At 39.7% G+C, this 16,437-nt stretch overlaps 1 protein-coding gene across 4 annotated transcripts in view; it reads left to right on the top strand.

Moving 5' to 3' along the window:
* The window catches only part of NR3C1 (nuclear receptor subfamily 3 group C member 1), a 140,574-nt gene that overhangs the window by 109,350 nt on the left and 14,787 nt on the right, over positions 1-16,437 (top strand). For all 4 annotated transcript variants that reach the window (XM_036752625.1, XM_036752624.1, XM_036752626.1 and 1 more), the window contains exons 5-6: positions 8,001-8,279; positions 10,027-10,171. In XM_036752625.1, coding sequence (XP_036608520.1) covers positions 8,001-8,279; positions 10,027-10,171 — 424 coding nt within the window. The remainder of the gene's footprint in view (positions 1-8,000; positions 8,280-10,026; positions 10,172-16,437) is intronic.

Here is a 16,437-nt window from a genome sequence, read left to right as displayed (position 1 = left end):
CATCCTTTTCAGACTCTAGGGTTTTTGCTGATGGAAAGAGGCAAAGACAGAAAGAAATGTGAGATTTGTATATGAAAAACAGTAATAAAGCAGCCCACAGAGACAATGTACTCATCCAGGTCAAGGTCTTCTCAGTGCCTTGTTTTCTAGCAGTTCATTTGTATATGACCAATAGAAGACTCTAGTGTTTATAACCAGGGAACTCTGAACCCCAGAACTGTTTTGTGATTATTGAACAAACGTTCATTGCTTACTTATGGGATTAGCTGGCAAAGATGAAGATTTGGTCATCTAAAATGAGGTCTTTCAAGGAGCAGACCCAACCTTGAACCAAAAAAGTAAGTCTCATAAAGGACCCCAGACAGTGGTGAGAGAGAAGCTTTTTGTGTTTGTGTTTCTGTTGCTTAAAAGAGAAGATAAACCTCTCTGTAGTTCTTGCTATCTGTGATCTGGGATATAGGAATCCCTTAGGACCCACCAAGAAAGCAGACCCGGAGAAGCTTCTACAGACCCCAGGCTGAATCACTTACCCTTTCTGAAAGAGCAGGTGGCCCAGCCCTACACAAGAAAAATGGCATAACCCAACAGCAAAGCAGCCCAGCTCAGCCATGAGCAACAAAGCAGTTCAACACAGCCCCCGCAGAGCATCCCGTCGTAGCAGATCTACCTGTTCAACACTGATGAACTCAGTCCCTGAGAAAGAAGGACGTTAAGATTCACCGTTCCAGAATTATGAGTTGCTAGGGCCACATAAGTTCCCTTCACATGTTAACCCATTAACATAGTATTTTCATATTGTACTCATTCTTCCCCTACAGACACAATCAACATTGGTGGAAGATGTCAAGCCCTGAAAATAAATGACCAATATGCTGCAGAGGTTATACACCAACCTCTTTTAACTATGAAAAAATAAAGTAAAACCAAAGAGCTCACAGAAGAAATCACAATAACTGTGTACCGTGAAAATTAAGTAAGATCAAAGAGCTAACACTGGTTATAAGCAAAACTTTTTCTTTGTTCTGTTGGAGGAGGGAAACTAGACATGTGTATCAGGGTGTGCTCTGATACTGAGGAGATCTACTTTAGCAAGGCCAAGCCTTGATACATATAGCAGTGGCCAGACAAAGAAATGCAGGGAGCTGTGGCTATGGCAATGAGGGGATAACAACAATGAAGTGAGTTTGATTCACAGCAGGACTTCATGACCAGAACCGTGGTTCCTGCAGGTGCTTGTCCAAGCTCAGGGACCACCTGGGGCTGGTGGGAAATAATTCTGGGATTCTGCTATAGCAGGGTTCATCTAGAGGGGGAGCGCAAAGGATTGTTATTATGCCAAGCTCAGGGCACAGCTCGTTTGCTGGGCCTTAGCTCTGGAAAACATGGTGTCTTCTAATAGTAAAAAGAAAGGAGTGGTCTTAGCATGGGAATCCTGACAAAGAGCATATTCCAAGTTTATGGATGGAACGTTGTGTTATTGTTCTTTCCTTACCTTTTGAATACATGCTTTTGTTAAAAGTTCATTGAATCAACTAGTTGATTTGTTAATGGGAAGCACACAAGGACTCATGAGCTCTAATAATAGGGGTCGATACCCGCAAAAATCATCCCTACAGCTCTAAGAGTAGTTGCATCAGTCACTCCTCTGAGAACACACCCTGCTAGCAAGTTAGGGGGATAGGTAAATGGGTTGGAGGTAGGAGATACGAGACCCACTATATAGGCATTGTTTAAAAAAATTTTTTTTTTCAATCAGCAAAAGTCTACCCTCTCACCCTTCTGCCCAACCTCTTCCCCAGTTGAGAATGAAAGACAAACAAACCCCATTAAAATAAAAAAAATCCCATATTGGATTTTTTTTTTTAAATTTCTCTCATTTTGCATTGTGAGTCCTTCACCTCCATCAGGAGATGTGTAGCATATTTCATTGGTCCCCTGAAATCTTGGTTGGTCATTAGGCTGATAAGAGTTCCTAATTCTTTCAGAGTTGTTTGCCTTTACTTTAGCTGTCATTGTATAATTTGTTCTCCTCACTTCACTTTGCATCAGTTCATATAAATCTTCCTAGGTTTCTCTAAAACCATCTCCTTCATCATTTCTTACAACAGTATTCCATCACATTACTGTACTCTTAAGTTGTTTATCTATTCCCTAATTTATGGGCACCTCTGCAGCCTCAAAAGAGCCATAAATATTTTTGCATATCCTTAGGATTTGTTTTGCTTAGGACTAATCCCTCCCTTAATCTACTCCTTCTCTAATCCCCCCTTCTCTCTTCTTCACTTTCCCTCCTATTTCTCTGTTGAAAGAAATGCATTCTATACCCAGCTTGTGTGTGTGTGTGTGTGTGTTCTTCCTTCCTTAACCAGTTCCAATGACAGTGAAGTTGAAATGTCAGCTGTTTCCCTCCACCCCCTCCTCCCTGTTTGTGTAGAAGGCTACTCATGCATATTAATTATATGAGATAATTTTTCCTTACCTCTGTTTCCCTTCCTCCCACCCAATGTACTCCTCTTCCCCTCTCTTTTCATTCTCTTAAGATCATCAAGAGATAACAGAACCACCCCCCAGGCCTAGTCTAATTAGACTCTATGACCTCTTATGATTATAGAATACATGTATCATCTCCCTATCTTAGAATGCAGTTTGTCTTTATTTAGTCAGTTGTCACTGTTCATCCATGTTTACCTTATTATGTCTTTGAACTTCAAAGTTTCTACACAGTTCTGATCTTTTCACCAGGAATACTTGAAAGTCTTCTATTTCGTTAAAGATCCATTTTCCCTATTTTCAGTTTTGCTAGCTAAGTTATCCTTGGCTATAAGCCCTTTGCCTTCTGTAAAATTCTATTCGGGTTCCTCACTCCTTTATAATGGTAGCTGCTAAATCGCGTGTGATACTGACTGGGGCTTCTCAGTACTTGAATTCTTGCCTTCTGGCTGCTTGCAATATTTTTTTCTTTGACATGGAAGCTCTGGATTTTGGCAGTTACGTTCCTGGGTGTTTTCAGTTCATGTTTCTTTCAGACGGTGACTGGTGGATTCTTTCCATTTCCACTTCTTCCTCTGGTTCCAAGAGATCTGGGCAGTTTTCTTTTTAATACTTCTTGAAATAGGATGTCTAGGATCTTTTTATTGTTGTTGTTGTTGTTGTTGTTGTTATGGCATTCAGGTAGTCCAATGATTCTTGTTTTTTTCCTCCTCAGTCCTTTTCCAAGTCACTTGTTTGTTCTTTGAGATTTGACATTTTCTCCTCATTTTTTCAGTCTTTTGACTTTGTTTTAATATTCCTTGTTGTCTCATGGAGTCACCAGCTTCTATTTGGTACATTCTAATTTTCAGGAAGTTTGTTGCTTGGGCCAGGTTTTGTACTTCTTTTGTCAAGTTCTCAATTCTGTTTCCAATTCTTTCTTCCAGAGCTCTCATTTCTTTTCCTTTTTTTTCCTCAAGTGCTTTCATTTCATTTATAAAAACACTTTTAAACTCTTTTTTAAACTCTTGCTTCATATCTTCTAGGCATTCTGGTTGAACTTGTGCTCAAGTGATAGTTTTCTCTGAGGCATTTCTTGTACATGGAATCATTCTCTTCTTCTGGGTTTGTTTTTTAGTATCCCCGCCAGTCTAATAGCTCATTATGATGGGGTTCTTTTTTTTCATTTGTTTATTTTTCCAGCCTATTTTGGGACTTCAGACTTGATTTTAGGGCTGGACTCTGCCTTATTCTGGAAGGAAGATCTAAGTTGGTCCTGTTGCTGGTTTTTTTTTTAGGATATTGTGTGTTGTGTTTTTCCAGGATCTCAAGAATAGGCTGATGGACTACAAGCTTTAAGTGTTCCCAAAATTATCTGATACAGAGCAAGTGTGATTCTTCCTCCCACTCCCACCTCCTTCCCACTCTCATCTGAGCACTGCAAGATCCTGTCCTAGATTTCATTCAGAACAGGAGAATGCTGATGAACTTAGCCCTTATTGGCCAGCTAGGATGTTCTGCTGGTGCATAGTGATAGAATTGTAGCTTCTTTGGTCTGGGATTCCAGCCCTGGTTATTTCTCTTCAGGCTCAGCTAGATGCTGGAAACTGAGATCCTGTTCGGCCCCCTGGGGTCCAAGCCACTTCTCTATTGAGACTCCCTACCCAGAAACATCGCCTTCATACACAGGTCCCCTTCTCAGTCCATAGTCTGGATCCATGACTCAGAAATAGGTCGTGAGCAACAAATTAACCATTTGGCCCTTGCCCACATCACAGTATCCTGGTATCAGTCTGGGACCTCCTCTTCCCATGCTGTATGGCCAGTTCTTGGGCACTGAAGTGTTCCATGTGCTGCTAGAATGTTCCTGTTCTGATTCTGTCTCCTACATCAACAGACTTCTCTGTCTGTCTTCTTATACTGACCTGGGCTGGACAAAGGACTCACTTTGACTTTTTTTCTAAATTTCCACTTCAGTATTAGGTCTGGTGCATTTTCTAGGTCTTTTTGGAGTTTTGTGGATAGGAGCTTGCTGCGTTTCTCATTGCTACTCTCCTACAAAGGCATTTTTTTAAAAAATGAAGTAAACAGTAGTGAGTCAACACTTTGAATTTTTGTGAAAGGGCCTTTGGTGTTGCTGAGGGGCCCTCTGAATCTAGGGTTTCCATGCTTACAAAGTCTTAACAAACTCATGATCTACAAGAAAACCATAGGTTGGCATATGGGGGCAGCTGGGAATGGGGGATGGAACAGGGGTGGTGTCTCATGCTAACCAACTGTCAAGATTTATTTATCTTAGTGAATAGGAATGTATTTTATGTCTTGAAAACTGAGGTTAATAATGATGGAGTGTATTCGCATACATGGAGACAGACAGATAGATATGCATATATACGTACAATATACACATACATATGTTTTTATATGTGTGTAAAGTTAAAAGAGAACAACATGAGTTTTATATTCCTTAATTTTATGAATAAAAAGCCAAGGTTGATATATTTTTTAGTATTTCCATATATACCAACCTATGTGCCTGTGTATTTATATGTATGCATAGGGTCAGAACAGTGCAAAGATACTGGAGTCTTTTGAGGACAGTATCTCCAAACAACCTCATAGGTTTGTTAAAGTACCAAAATGAGTTCCTCTAAGAAGTTTGTAGTGTTGCGATACCCACCTTGGACCAGTCTTGAGGTCCACCTAATAAACTAAGATTTGTGCTACAATGCTTGTTAAAGCAAGCTTTTACTGTAGCAAATGATATCATTCCAAAATAGCACATATGCTTCCTTCATGGAACACAGCCCATCCCCTTGGGGTGTTTGAAACAAAATTCTACATTTGGGCTCAAAAAGAAGAAGGAATGACAAACTTTCTTCCTTGAAAATAGATGGGGAACTTTATTTTGAAAGCCTCATCAGACAGCTAGATGGTACAGTGGAGGGAGTACCAGGTCTAGAATCAGGAAGACCTAAGCTCAAATCCAGCCTCAGATACTTACTAGTGGAGTGGCCCTGGAAAAGTCACTTAACCTCTGCCTGCCTCATTTGTTCAACTGGAAAATGGGAATAATTATAACACCTACCTTCCCAGGGTTGTTGTGAGGATAATAAATATCAAGATGAGATAATATTTATCAAGTGCTTAGCCCAGTGCCTGGCACATAGTACATGCCTAATAAATAGATATTTGTCTCCTTTCTATTAATCTATATGGATCCATTATCTGACAGGGGTAGGTATTTTTCGGTGCCAGACATTTTTGACAGACCATCATGTTTAAGAAGTTTCCTAGAGAGCCGCATTTCATCCTTTTTTTTTCTATTTTCCAATTCTTGGTAACCTTTCCGAGGTCATCAGACTTTTTCTCCCTCTGAGTAGCATGGTTTTGTGGCATTTAACTAATGATAGTCCTAAAGTAACCTTATGAGGATGAGTTCAGTCAGAGGTGTTCATTTCTCCTGGTATCCCAAGATGACAGAATGAACTCAGCTCTACAAAGTGCTGCCACTTATATATTGAGCCCTAATCCCCACATAACATAGCTTACTTGTGTTTACTTACCCTGGAAAAAGATGGGCAAAATGAACAAAAAAGTTTCCTTGTGTATTTTGAGGTAACAGTCATTGCCATTTTAAAGATCTTAACCTACTTTTTGTTAAATGTTGATCTCTAAGCCATCACAGACATTTATTTTAAAACTGTGCAGTATATGTGTTCAAATGTGGGGCTTCATCTTTGCTACAGAAAGGTCAAATAGAATTTACTAAGAAAATGAGATTATTTTTTGGTTGGTTCCTACCTCTCTCCAATCAGTCTTTGGTTTAAAAATATTTTCTGAGCTATTAAATTCTCCCTTTCCTTAGCAACAGGGAAGGGGGGACTGCCACAAATCTCCACATAAAAGCCGCTTACATTCTTTGTGGTAAATCCTCGATAACAGTAATAATACAAAATAAGACCTCTGGCATGTTGGGTAGATCATTGAATTACAGAAAGACAGGTACAAGAATACCTGGAATAAGCTATGTAGAAGTGTTGTGATCTTCATTGGCAGAAGGAGTTCTGTTCTGAAGACAGAAGACATGAGTTCAAATCCCACCTCTGACCAAAGTGACCTTGGGCAAGTCCCTTGACTTTTGAAGACCCAGGTTTCCTAATCTGTAAAACAAAGGGGTTGAGCTAGAAGTTCTCTTGAGGTCCTTTCTTCCTCTAGATCTGTGATCCAATGAGGTCATAGATCCACCAAAGTTGCAAAAAAAAAAATTTAGCCTGAAGAAGAGAAGATCGGGGCGGGGGGAGCAGGGGAATGAAAGATGTGTTCAGATAAGTTTAAGGATTGTCACATGGAAGAGGGATAAGACTTGCTCTGCTTGTCCCCAAAGGGCTGGACTAAGAGCAATGAGTGTAAGTTGCAACAAGTCAAATTTGGGCTGAATGTCAGGAAAAATTTCCTTGTGAATAGAGCTATCCATAAGAAGGATGGTGAGGTAGTGAAGTGAGTCTTTTAAGCACAGGTTGGATAGCCCCTGTGATAGATGTTTTAGAAGAGACTCCTCTCTGGTTATAGCTTGGCCCATATGGCTTCTGAGGTCTCTTCCAAGTGCAAGATTCTGTAATAATAGGTAGCATTTTGTTAAGGATACACATAGAATGAATGTGATGGAAAGCTGCATTTTTACTATGTAAACATAATCCTGTAGAAAGCAAATATTCCTTTATCCTCTTGGGAAAGAGGATTCATGTAACTGAATGAGATGTTTTTCCTTAGTGAGTATGTAATTCTGTTTGCCTCTAAGGTAGAACCTCCTAATTGAGAGAGTGGTGTTGAATAGAATAGCCCAAAGGAGAAAAGATCTACAGAATTTTCCTAAAAAGCTTGAGAAATGATTTTCCATACAGGTATAGTTTACTGTGAGAAGCCAGATGTGAAATTATCAGATTTAAAAGGTGGAGGAGTAAAAATACATTTTATGAAATATATCTCTGAAGTGATTAAATATTAATGAAATTGGATTTATGTATACACTTTTTACAAGAAAGCATCTGTTACATATGGCTGACTACACTGGCTGCTTGCCAGGGCAGGAATAAAAATGGGGAGCATTTTTTCACCACTTGTAATTCTTCTTTCAGGGTGTAGGGTTTCTGTGCTACATCAGCAGTGGAACTAAATAGACCTAAGAGTGTGTCTCTCGCTTTGGGGCAAAGTCAGCTCTCTTAAATGAAAAGTACAGGAGGGGGGAAAGCAGAACAACTGGGTAGAAAGAGAGCCATTCAGATTTGGAGGGAGCTATATTACTTTGGGCAAATTATTCAGTCTTGCCGAGCCTCATCTGTGAAATGGGAATCATTAATATTTGTATTGTGATTGTGAGGAAATAGCTGCATAGACTATAAGGTGCTATAGAAAAGGAGGCCAGCATTGTTATTGGTGGTGGTAGCGATGGTAGTGACCCCTGTTGTTGTCGTGCTGTTGTTGTTATCATTTTCTGAAACTTATCTTTAGTCTTTTTTCTTAACCCTCAGCTCGAAAGACAAAGAAGAAAATTAAAGGAATTCAGCAGCCCAATCCAGCAGCAACAAGAGAGAATTCTGAAAGTCCTGTCAACAAAACGATGGTTCCTGCCTCGTTGCCACAGCTTACTCCAACGTTGGTATCACTCCTGGAGGTCATTGAGCCAGAGGTGTTATATTCAGGATATGACAGCACGGTGCCTGACACCACTTGGAGGATCATGTCAACACTTAACATGTTAGGAGGGCGACAAGTGATTGCAGCAGTGAAGTGGGCAAAGGCAATACCAGGTAAGAGGAGAGTGTCATCTTTGGACCAATAGATAGCTTGACCTATAGTTAGGTCTATAGATATAAAGAGATCAGTTGATTGCTTGATATATAGTTATAGCTAGATCTATTTCAGTCGTTTCAGGTTTCAGTCGTGGCCAACTCTTTGTGACCCCATTTGGGATTTTCTTGGCAACGATACTGGGGTAGTTTGCCATTTTCTTCTCCAGCTCATTTTACAGATAAGGAAATTGAGGCAGAGTTAAGTGACTTGCCCAGGGTCACGCAGCTAAGCAGTGTCTGAGGTCAGATTTGAGCTCAGGTCTCTCTGAGTCTAGGCCTGGTACTCTGTCCACTGTGCTACCTAGCTTCCCATAGATAGATCTGTACACAGATCTAGAGATATAGATCTGTAGGCATAGATAGATCTATTGATAGCTTGATCTATAGAGATAAATAGATACATAGCCTTTTATTTTTTTGAAAGAAAATGTCTGTACCCAATAGACTTGAGGGCTTTGTTGGAAAATCACACATTTTAACACCTTTCTCACCCTAGATGTAAAAGACAACTAGGTAGCACAGTGGATAGAGTAACTTGACTTAGAGTCAGAAAGAGCTGAGTTCAAATCCTGCCTTGGATACGTATTAGCTGTGTGACCCAGAGCAACCATTTGATCCCTTCTAGCCTCAGTTTTCCCATCTGTAACATGGGAATGATAATGAAACCTCACAAGGTTGTTGTGGGAATCCAGTGAGCTGCTAGCTTTATAGCTTTGCATAAATAATCTAAGATTAGAGGTTCCCTTTTTTGTTTTTTCCCTTTTTATATTCTTTCCAGTTGTAGGAAATGAACCTAGTCTTTCTCTAGACATAGCAGGAAACCAAACAAGTCCACCCTATTATGCTGTCCTCTCCCCTGTGCTATTCTCTCACTCCATCGAGTCACCACAGGCACTGTTCAGGGGAACAAGGTTGTCCATGTCTAAAAGGATGTATTTTCATTTCACGAGGGAACACAGAGTGGTCAGTCAACTTATGTCTTTAGTTATGACCTTAGAGAGGCAATCTGTCATGATGGATAGAGGACTTAACCTAAGGGTCAGAAAAAATCTGACACATAGTCAGTTTTGCCTCTGTAACTCTGGGCAAATCATTTCATTGCTTAGATTCCCCAGGCCACGCTGTAAGCTACAGACAGGTTGGTGAACTGCACTTGTGGAAGGAGTTTCCATCCTGGGAGTTCTCCATCCCTGTGAAATCACAGGTCTAGATGAGTTATGCCCCTATGTGTACCTTTTCCACAAGAAGAAAATTAAAAGATAATTTTTTTAAATCTTTAAGATATTTGGATGGAGGGTGATTGGGAAGGGATCACAGATGGGGTGGCATAAATGTTTAGAGTTTGAAATGCATCTTTCATAAACATGGGGTTGGACAGTTAGAAGGCTGGAAGCAAGTTAATTAAACCTGAGTGTGACAGATCAGTGATTTAAAGGTTATGCTGTTGAATGCTTAATTTTTTTTCTACTTCTGCTGCTGTGCAACCCTAATGAAGTCCCCTAACCTCTCAGTGCTTTAGGATTATAAGTTTCAGAAAAGGTGCCAACCTGCATTCATAAAGGGCATATCCTCATCAAGGAATTTCCTTACGCCTCCCCTGCTGTTGCCTATAATTAAGTGGTGGTCATAGCTGGGCATCATGAAAGGTTTTCTCCATGGATATCAAAGCTATCGTTTTGTTCACTTTGATTTGGTCTTACTTTAGGTTTCAGAAACTTACACCTGGATGACCAAATGACCCTGCTGCAGTACTCCTGGATGTTCCTGATGTCTTTTGCACTAGGGTGGAGATCGTACAAACAAGCGAGTGGCAGCCTGCTGTGTTTCGCTCCCGATCTCATTATAAATGAGTAAGTACATGAGGAATATTTACCTGCTGCCATTTTGAACAAGCTTCATTTTCCCAGTAAGAATCAGTATTGTGATGGTCTGTGCTATCGAGTGAAAGAGAAGTGTGCAAAACACCAGAGAGCAAGAAGGACTTGATTAACTCCGGTTGGTCGGGGGTGACCCAGAGGGAAGAGATGTAGGGCATTTATTCTTGTCTAGCTGGGTTTGTTCCGGAAGGCATCTTTGGCTCATGGAGGTTTATTCATTGGGTCAGTGTGAATCCAATAAGGATGATAGAAGGACATCTTTGAAGTCAAAGCAAAGCTTCTGCGTTCATATAGAATTGAAAGAATACCCTTGATGTGGTCAGAATGTAGCAGAATCCTGATGGGAGAAGAACCTTTGTCTTTGATCATATCCCACCCTACGTTGTTATTAACAGCCATATGTACTAAGAACATAACATAGGTAGCATTGGAAGAGACGGGTAATGTTAGATGACAGGATCTAAAGAGGGTTTCATGGAAATAAATATATAGACATGTACAAATAAAGAATGGGGAGGGAAAGAACAAGCATTATTTTGCACCTACTTGATCCACATTTTACAGTTGTCGAAACTTGAGATAGACAGGTTAAATGACTTGCCCAGGCCCTTACAGCTAATAAGTGTCTGAGGCTGGATTTGAACTCAGGTCTTCTGGACTTCAGGCTGAACACTGTCCAGTGTACCTTACAGCTGGGAAAGATGTGACTAAATGACAGCTGATTTGGGATGGGGGAGGAGAAGCTCAGGGGTTTTAAACAACAGGAAAGTTGATAAGAACTAACCTTTTACCTTGACAACCATTGGAGCTTACCTAGTTTTAGGCAGCACTCCCAGAAGTCATGTGCCCCATCAAGGCAGATCTTTGGTCTTAGGCACAGTTGTGGGTCAATAGAAACTAGACTAATGAGGTCCAGGGAGACAGATTTAAGCTCACTATCAGGAAGGATTTTCTAAGCATTTAGATACTATTTAAAAAATGAAATGGATGCATCTCTATGAGTTAGTGAGTTACCTTGTCAGTGGAGGGGTTTGAGTAGAGATTGGATGATGGAAGTTCTAGATGCTATACAAGGAATTTCATCTGGTATTCTTGTCCTGCAGTAGATAGGGAGCACTTGGCCTGGAATCAGGAAGACATGAAATCAAATCTGGCATCAGATACTTACTAGCTGTGTGACCTTGGACAAGTCACTTAACCTGTTTGCTTCAGTTTCTTTGGTTGTAAAATGGGGAGAATAATAGCACCTACATCCAGATTGTTGTGAGGATCCAGTGAGAAATTTGTAAATTGCTTAGCACAGTGCCTGGCACATGTGACATGCTATAGAAATACTTATTCCCTTCTCCCTCAACCCTTCACTTCTTTATCACATGGAAATTTATACTCCATTCTGATTTTTAAAATGCAATGGTAACAAAGTCTAGAGGGTTAAAAAAACTCTGGAAATTCTAGTAGGTGCATCCCTTCTAGTTCTTTTTGACTTATCTCTTAGTTTTTTTTTAACATTCTGATTCTCATTTTAAAGTAGCAAAAAAAATAAAAGGTTCTAAATGTTCTGTGTAATATAAGTCCTCATATCCAAAGTGTATATATATATATACATATGGTCTGAGGAAAGGAGAAGGGAGAGAGAAGAAAGAATTGAAGGTTTGAGGAAAGAAAGTGTCAAGACTGGGTGGCATCATATATTTATACTTCCAATTTAACTCAACAAGAATTTCTTGAATACCTACTGTATACAAGGAAAGCGTTGTGGTTTTGGTAGCTACATGAAGGATGAATTGGAGAATGGAGAGGTAGTTAGGAGGCCGTGATGAGGGTCTGAACTGAGGTGGTGGCTGTGAGAGTAGATAGATGGGGAGTGGATGGATGAGGATAGATGTGAAAGATTTTGTAAAGGTAGAATTGACATGAAGGGGAAGGTAATGAAATTTATATAGCACCTACTACATTCCAGGCAGTGTGCTAAGCACTTTACAAATATTATCTCACAGCAGTCTTATGAGGTGGTAGTTATTATCCTCATTTTACAGTTGAGAAAACTAAGGCAAATGGAGGTGAAATGATATATCCAGAGTCACACAGCTAGTAAGTCTCAGAGGCTGGATTTGAACTCGGGTCTTCCTGACTTCCAGGTCCTGCTCTTTATCCACTGCACCACTCAGCTGCCAAGACATGACTTCTCTAATAACCAGCAATGGTGAAATAAAGGAGAGGGGTCCAAAATGACTCTTATGATTTCAAACCATTGTAACTTGAAAGATATTAGTTCCACCCAAAAAAAATGCAGAAGTTTGTAGGAAGAGGGAGCGAGAAGATGATGTATTCAGTTTTGAATAGTGCTGAGTTTGAGGTGTGGTGGGACATGCAGGTGGAGATATCCATCAGGCAGGTAGAGATATGAGGCTAAAGTGTAGGGGAGAGACCGAGCTAGGTGTAAAGATTTGGGAATTATCAATATAAAGGAAGTAACTGAAGCCGTGGAAGAGCATGAGATTACAGAGGAAGAGAGTAGAGAGAGTGAACATAGTCTTGGGAAACACTCATACTGCAGAGCTAAGAAAGGACAGTGAATTATCCACCATTTGTATCCACCAGTGTATTAACCACCATTTATATAGGTCTTTAAAGTTTACAAAGCACTTTACATGTGTTATCTGGGTTGAGCAGAATGACCTATTAAGGTACATATAACAGGTATTATCCCCATTTTGCAGATGAGCAAGTAGGAGCTTAGATGAAATAACCTGCACTTGATCAAATAGAAGGGAAGTGAATCAGGAGAGAGAGGAGTCACAGAAGCTATGAGAGGAGAAAGTATCCAGGAAGAGAGAATGATCACCATTGTTGTGAAGATTTCAATGAGGTTAGAGAGAATGGGGGCTAAGAGAAGACCATTAATTTATCAATGAAGAGATAACTGGTGACCACGAAAGTGCAATTACAGTAGTGATGGAGTCAGAAAGCCAACTGTAGGGACTAAGAAGTGAATGGGTGGTAAAGAAGCTAGGAGAAACAAATGTTAGTTGAGCATTGAACAGGAGGGATTTTGGATGATAGCTTGAAGGAATGGCAGGTCAGGAGAATAATTTTTTTTTGTGGGGGGAGGATTTAGACTAGGGATATATGTATAGGAAGCTAGGGAGGAACCAATATATTGGAAAATAATTGGGGATAAGAGAGAATGATTAGTGGTAGGGCAGACTACAGAGTTTCTTTACCTTTGTTGTGTCATGGACCCCTTTGAAAGTCTGATGAAGCCTATGAACCTTTTTTCAGAATGTTTTTAACTGCATAAAATAAAATACATAGGATTACAAAAGAAACTGAATTATATTGAAATACAGTTATCAAAATATTTTAAAAACAAGTTCATGTAGTCTACATTAAGAGCCTCCTGACCTAAACGAAAGAAGAGGGAATGAGATCAAGGATGCAAATAGAAGATTTATCTTGAGGACAGGGTCTGGCCAGGAATGTACAGGAAGCAGCACTTCAGCAGAGGAGAGGTTGCACACTAGGACAAGATGAGCCCCCAGACCCATACTAGTACTTTGTACAGTCTGCAGGAATGGTTGTCACCTGGAAGTTTCATCACCCACTGCCTAGGTCTGAGTTCAGAGAGGAGGACCTGTAGGTAGGAGTGGCATTTGGGGTAAAGAACTATCATAGGCTATAGGCTGTGTACTGAGAAGAGCAAATTTCAGAAGTACTAGCGGCTATGTGGCTCTGACCTCTAGCCTGATTTGAAGCCAGCAGAGGAATAACCAGGGCAAGAATACCAAACCAAAGGAACTTTTGCAGTTATTTCACTCTGAAGCCACCAAGCTTGTATCCCAGCTGACTGATACTGGCTAAGTCCAGCAGAAGTCCACTGTTGCTCAGCTGCGCATCCAGGTCAGAAACTTGGAGAGGTTAGAAAGTGGGAGAGCAAGAATCAGGTGTTACCCTGGATCAGACCACTTTGGGAATCACCAAAAACTTGCAGACCTCTAGTCTGTCCCTGAGATACTCAAAAAATACAACATTCAGTGCCCCAAGAAAGAAGCAGCAGGACCAGCTCACAACTCCCCTCCAGAAGTGCACAGAGCCTGAAGTCAGAAAGTAGTGTGGAATAGTGAGCAAACAAAAAAATAATAATAATCCCACCATAAAAAGATATTATGATGACATGGATTCTCAAGAGAAACCCAGAAGACGAGAATGACTCCAAAACATCATCAAGCAAAGCCTTAAAGAAATACACAGCTGGGGTACAAATTCAACTAGAATTCTATAAAGATAGGAATTAAGAGTTTCTGGCATTCTTTTAAGAGGTAAAAGTGTCTTAAAGAACTTAACCTTAGAGAATTTCTCAGAATCTTAAGAAGTTAAATAACTTGTTCATTTTTTCCTTTTAAAAATTGTATTATTTATTAATTTTCAGTGTTCTTTTAAAAAAAAATAATTTTAGTTCTAAATTATCTCCCTGCCTTCAGTTACTCACCTACCCATTGAGAAGGTAGGCATGTGAAGCTATGCAAAACATATTCCCATATTAGCCATATTTTTAAAAAAAGAAAGAAAAGAATTAAGAACATGAAAAAAGTATACTTCAATTTGCACTCAGAGTTCGCCATTTTTCTAGAGGCAGATAGCATTTTTCATGAGTCCTGTGACATTGTATTGATCATAATAGCTAAGTCTTCCATGGTTGATAATTGTTACAATATTTTTGTTACTGTGTGTCTCGTGGTTCTGCTCACTGCACTCTGCATCGGTTCATATATGTCTTCCAAGGTTTTAACTTTCATTTTCAAGTAGCTGGTATGTCTGAGAGGTAAGATTTGAACCCATTTCTGACTCCTACCCTCTCTGCCCTATGCCATCAAATTAGCAGAGATAACAAAGGACAAAATTCATGCCTGGTGCATCTGTGGTAAAAATAAGCAGATTATTATACTGCTTTTAGAGTTCTAGCCTTTTGGGGAAATAATATGAAATTATTAAACAAGAGTTTTAAAAGGTGACTACCATTTGATTGAGTGGTCCCACAACTAAGAGCAAACCCAAAGCAGTTATTAACAAGAAAAAAAATGCCTAGTTGCACAAAAACGTTTCTAGCATCACTATTTGTAATAGCAAAAAAAAAAAAAACTGGAAGCAAATTTAGGTGTCTGTCTCCTAGAAATGACTGAACAAATTATGTTGTGATGATTTAATAAAATATTATTGTAACATGAATAATCAGTTTAAAGAATTCAAAGAAATATGAGACAAATTCCATGAATTGATTTAGAGTAAGAATAAAAGAACCAAAAGAATGAGATATATACTGACAGTTGTACAGTTAAGTACAATAACAGCAGCAAATCCATATTATGTACACAGTAAAGATCAAAAAGGATCACAAAAATAAGGGAGTTTGTCAGTATTTCTGTGCTTAGGTCAAAGGCAAATTCCTTGTGAGATCCAGAAGATGGAAAGTTAGTGAGGCAGAAGTCTCAGATGAAGGGGAGTTGTTAAAATTGTAGAAAGGGTTCTAGGGAGGGTAGGAAAGGATAGGGAGAAGAGAGTGTGGAGAGAGATAACAGTGAAGGGTTGTTGGTTTTTTTTTTGCCACCACTTATGGCAACTGAATGACACGAATTAGGGGAATTTTCTGACCATATATTAAGGGAAGTACAGAATATGACGGTGCTAATATGGTATAACAAGACATAACGTGGTTTAACGATTCTAATAAGAACAGTAGTAGGGAAAAAAGTAATAATCATAGGAAAGGGCTTCTAACTAGTAGAGTATTCCAGCCAGAACTGCCTCTGTTGATTAGAATGGAAAAGGGAAGGGGTGGTAGCAATGATGTGTAGGGAAGCCAAGGGGTAAAAGGTCACTGCAGTTGTCATTTCTGGATTATCTGTCCACAAAGGTAGCCCCTTTAGTTCACAAGATCATAGCTTTAGAGCTAAAAAGACACTGAGATCAACCTTCTCTGATGAGAAAACTGAATCCCAGAGAGGTTCACTGACTTGGTCACACACCAAGTAAGTGTCTAAGGCAGAGTTTGAACCTAGGTCTTCCTGGCTTCTGGTTCAATGCCGATTCCACTACACCAAGCTGTCTTTTATTTGATTTTTCTCAACAATGAGACATAGGTTTGTTCCAAGCTAATGCTTTCAACTGCAAACATGAGAACTCTCAAAAAAAAGTAATTATATTTAATGCACTGGGTTTCACTTTTGTAAGTCTAGTTATGT

Source organism: Trichosurus vulpecula, chromosome 3 (assembly GCF_011100635.1).
Source record: "Trichosurus vulpecula isolate mTriVul1 chromosome 3, mTriVul1.pri, whole genome shotgun sequence".
NCBI classification, from domain to species: domain Eukaryota; kingdom Metazoa; phylum Chordata; class Mammalia; order Diprotodontia; family Phalangeridae; genus Trichosurus; species Trichosurus vulpecula.
Note: the sequence above shows the minus strand (reverse complement) of the source record. Positions and strands in the feature narration are given on the sequence as shown.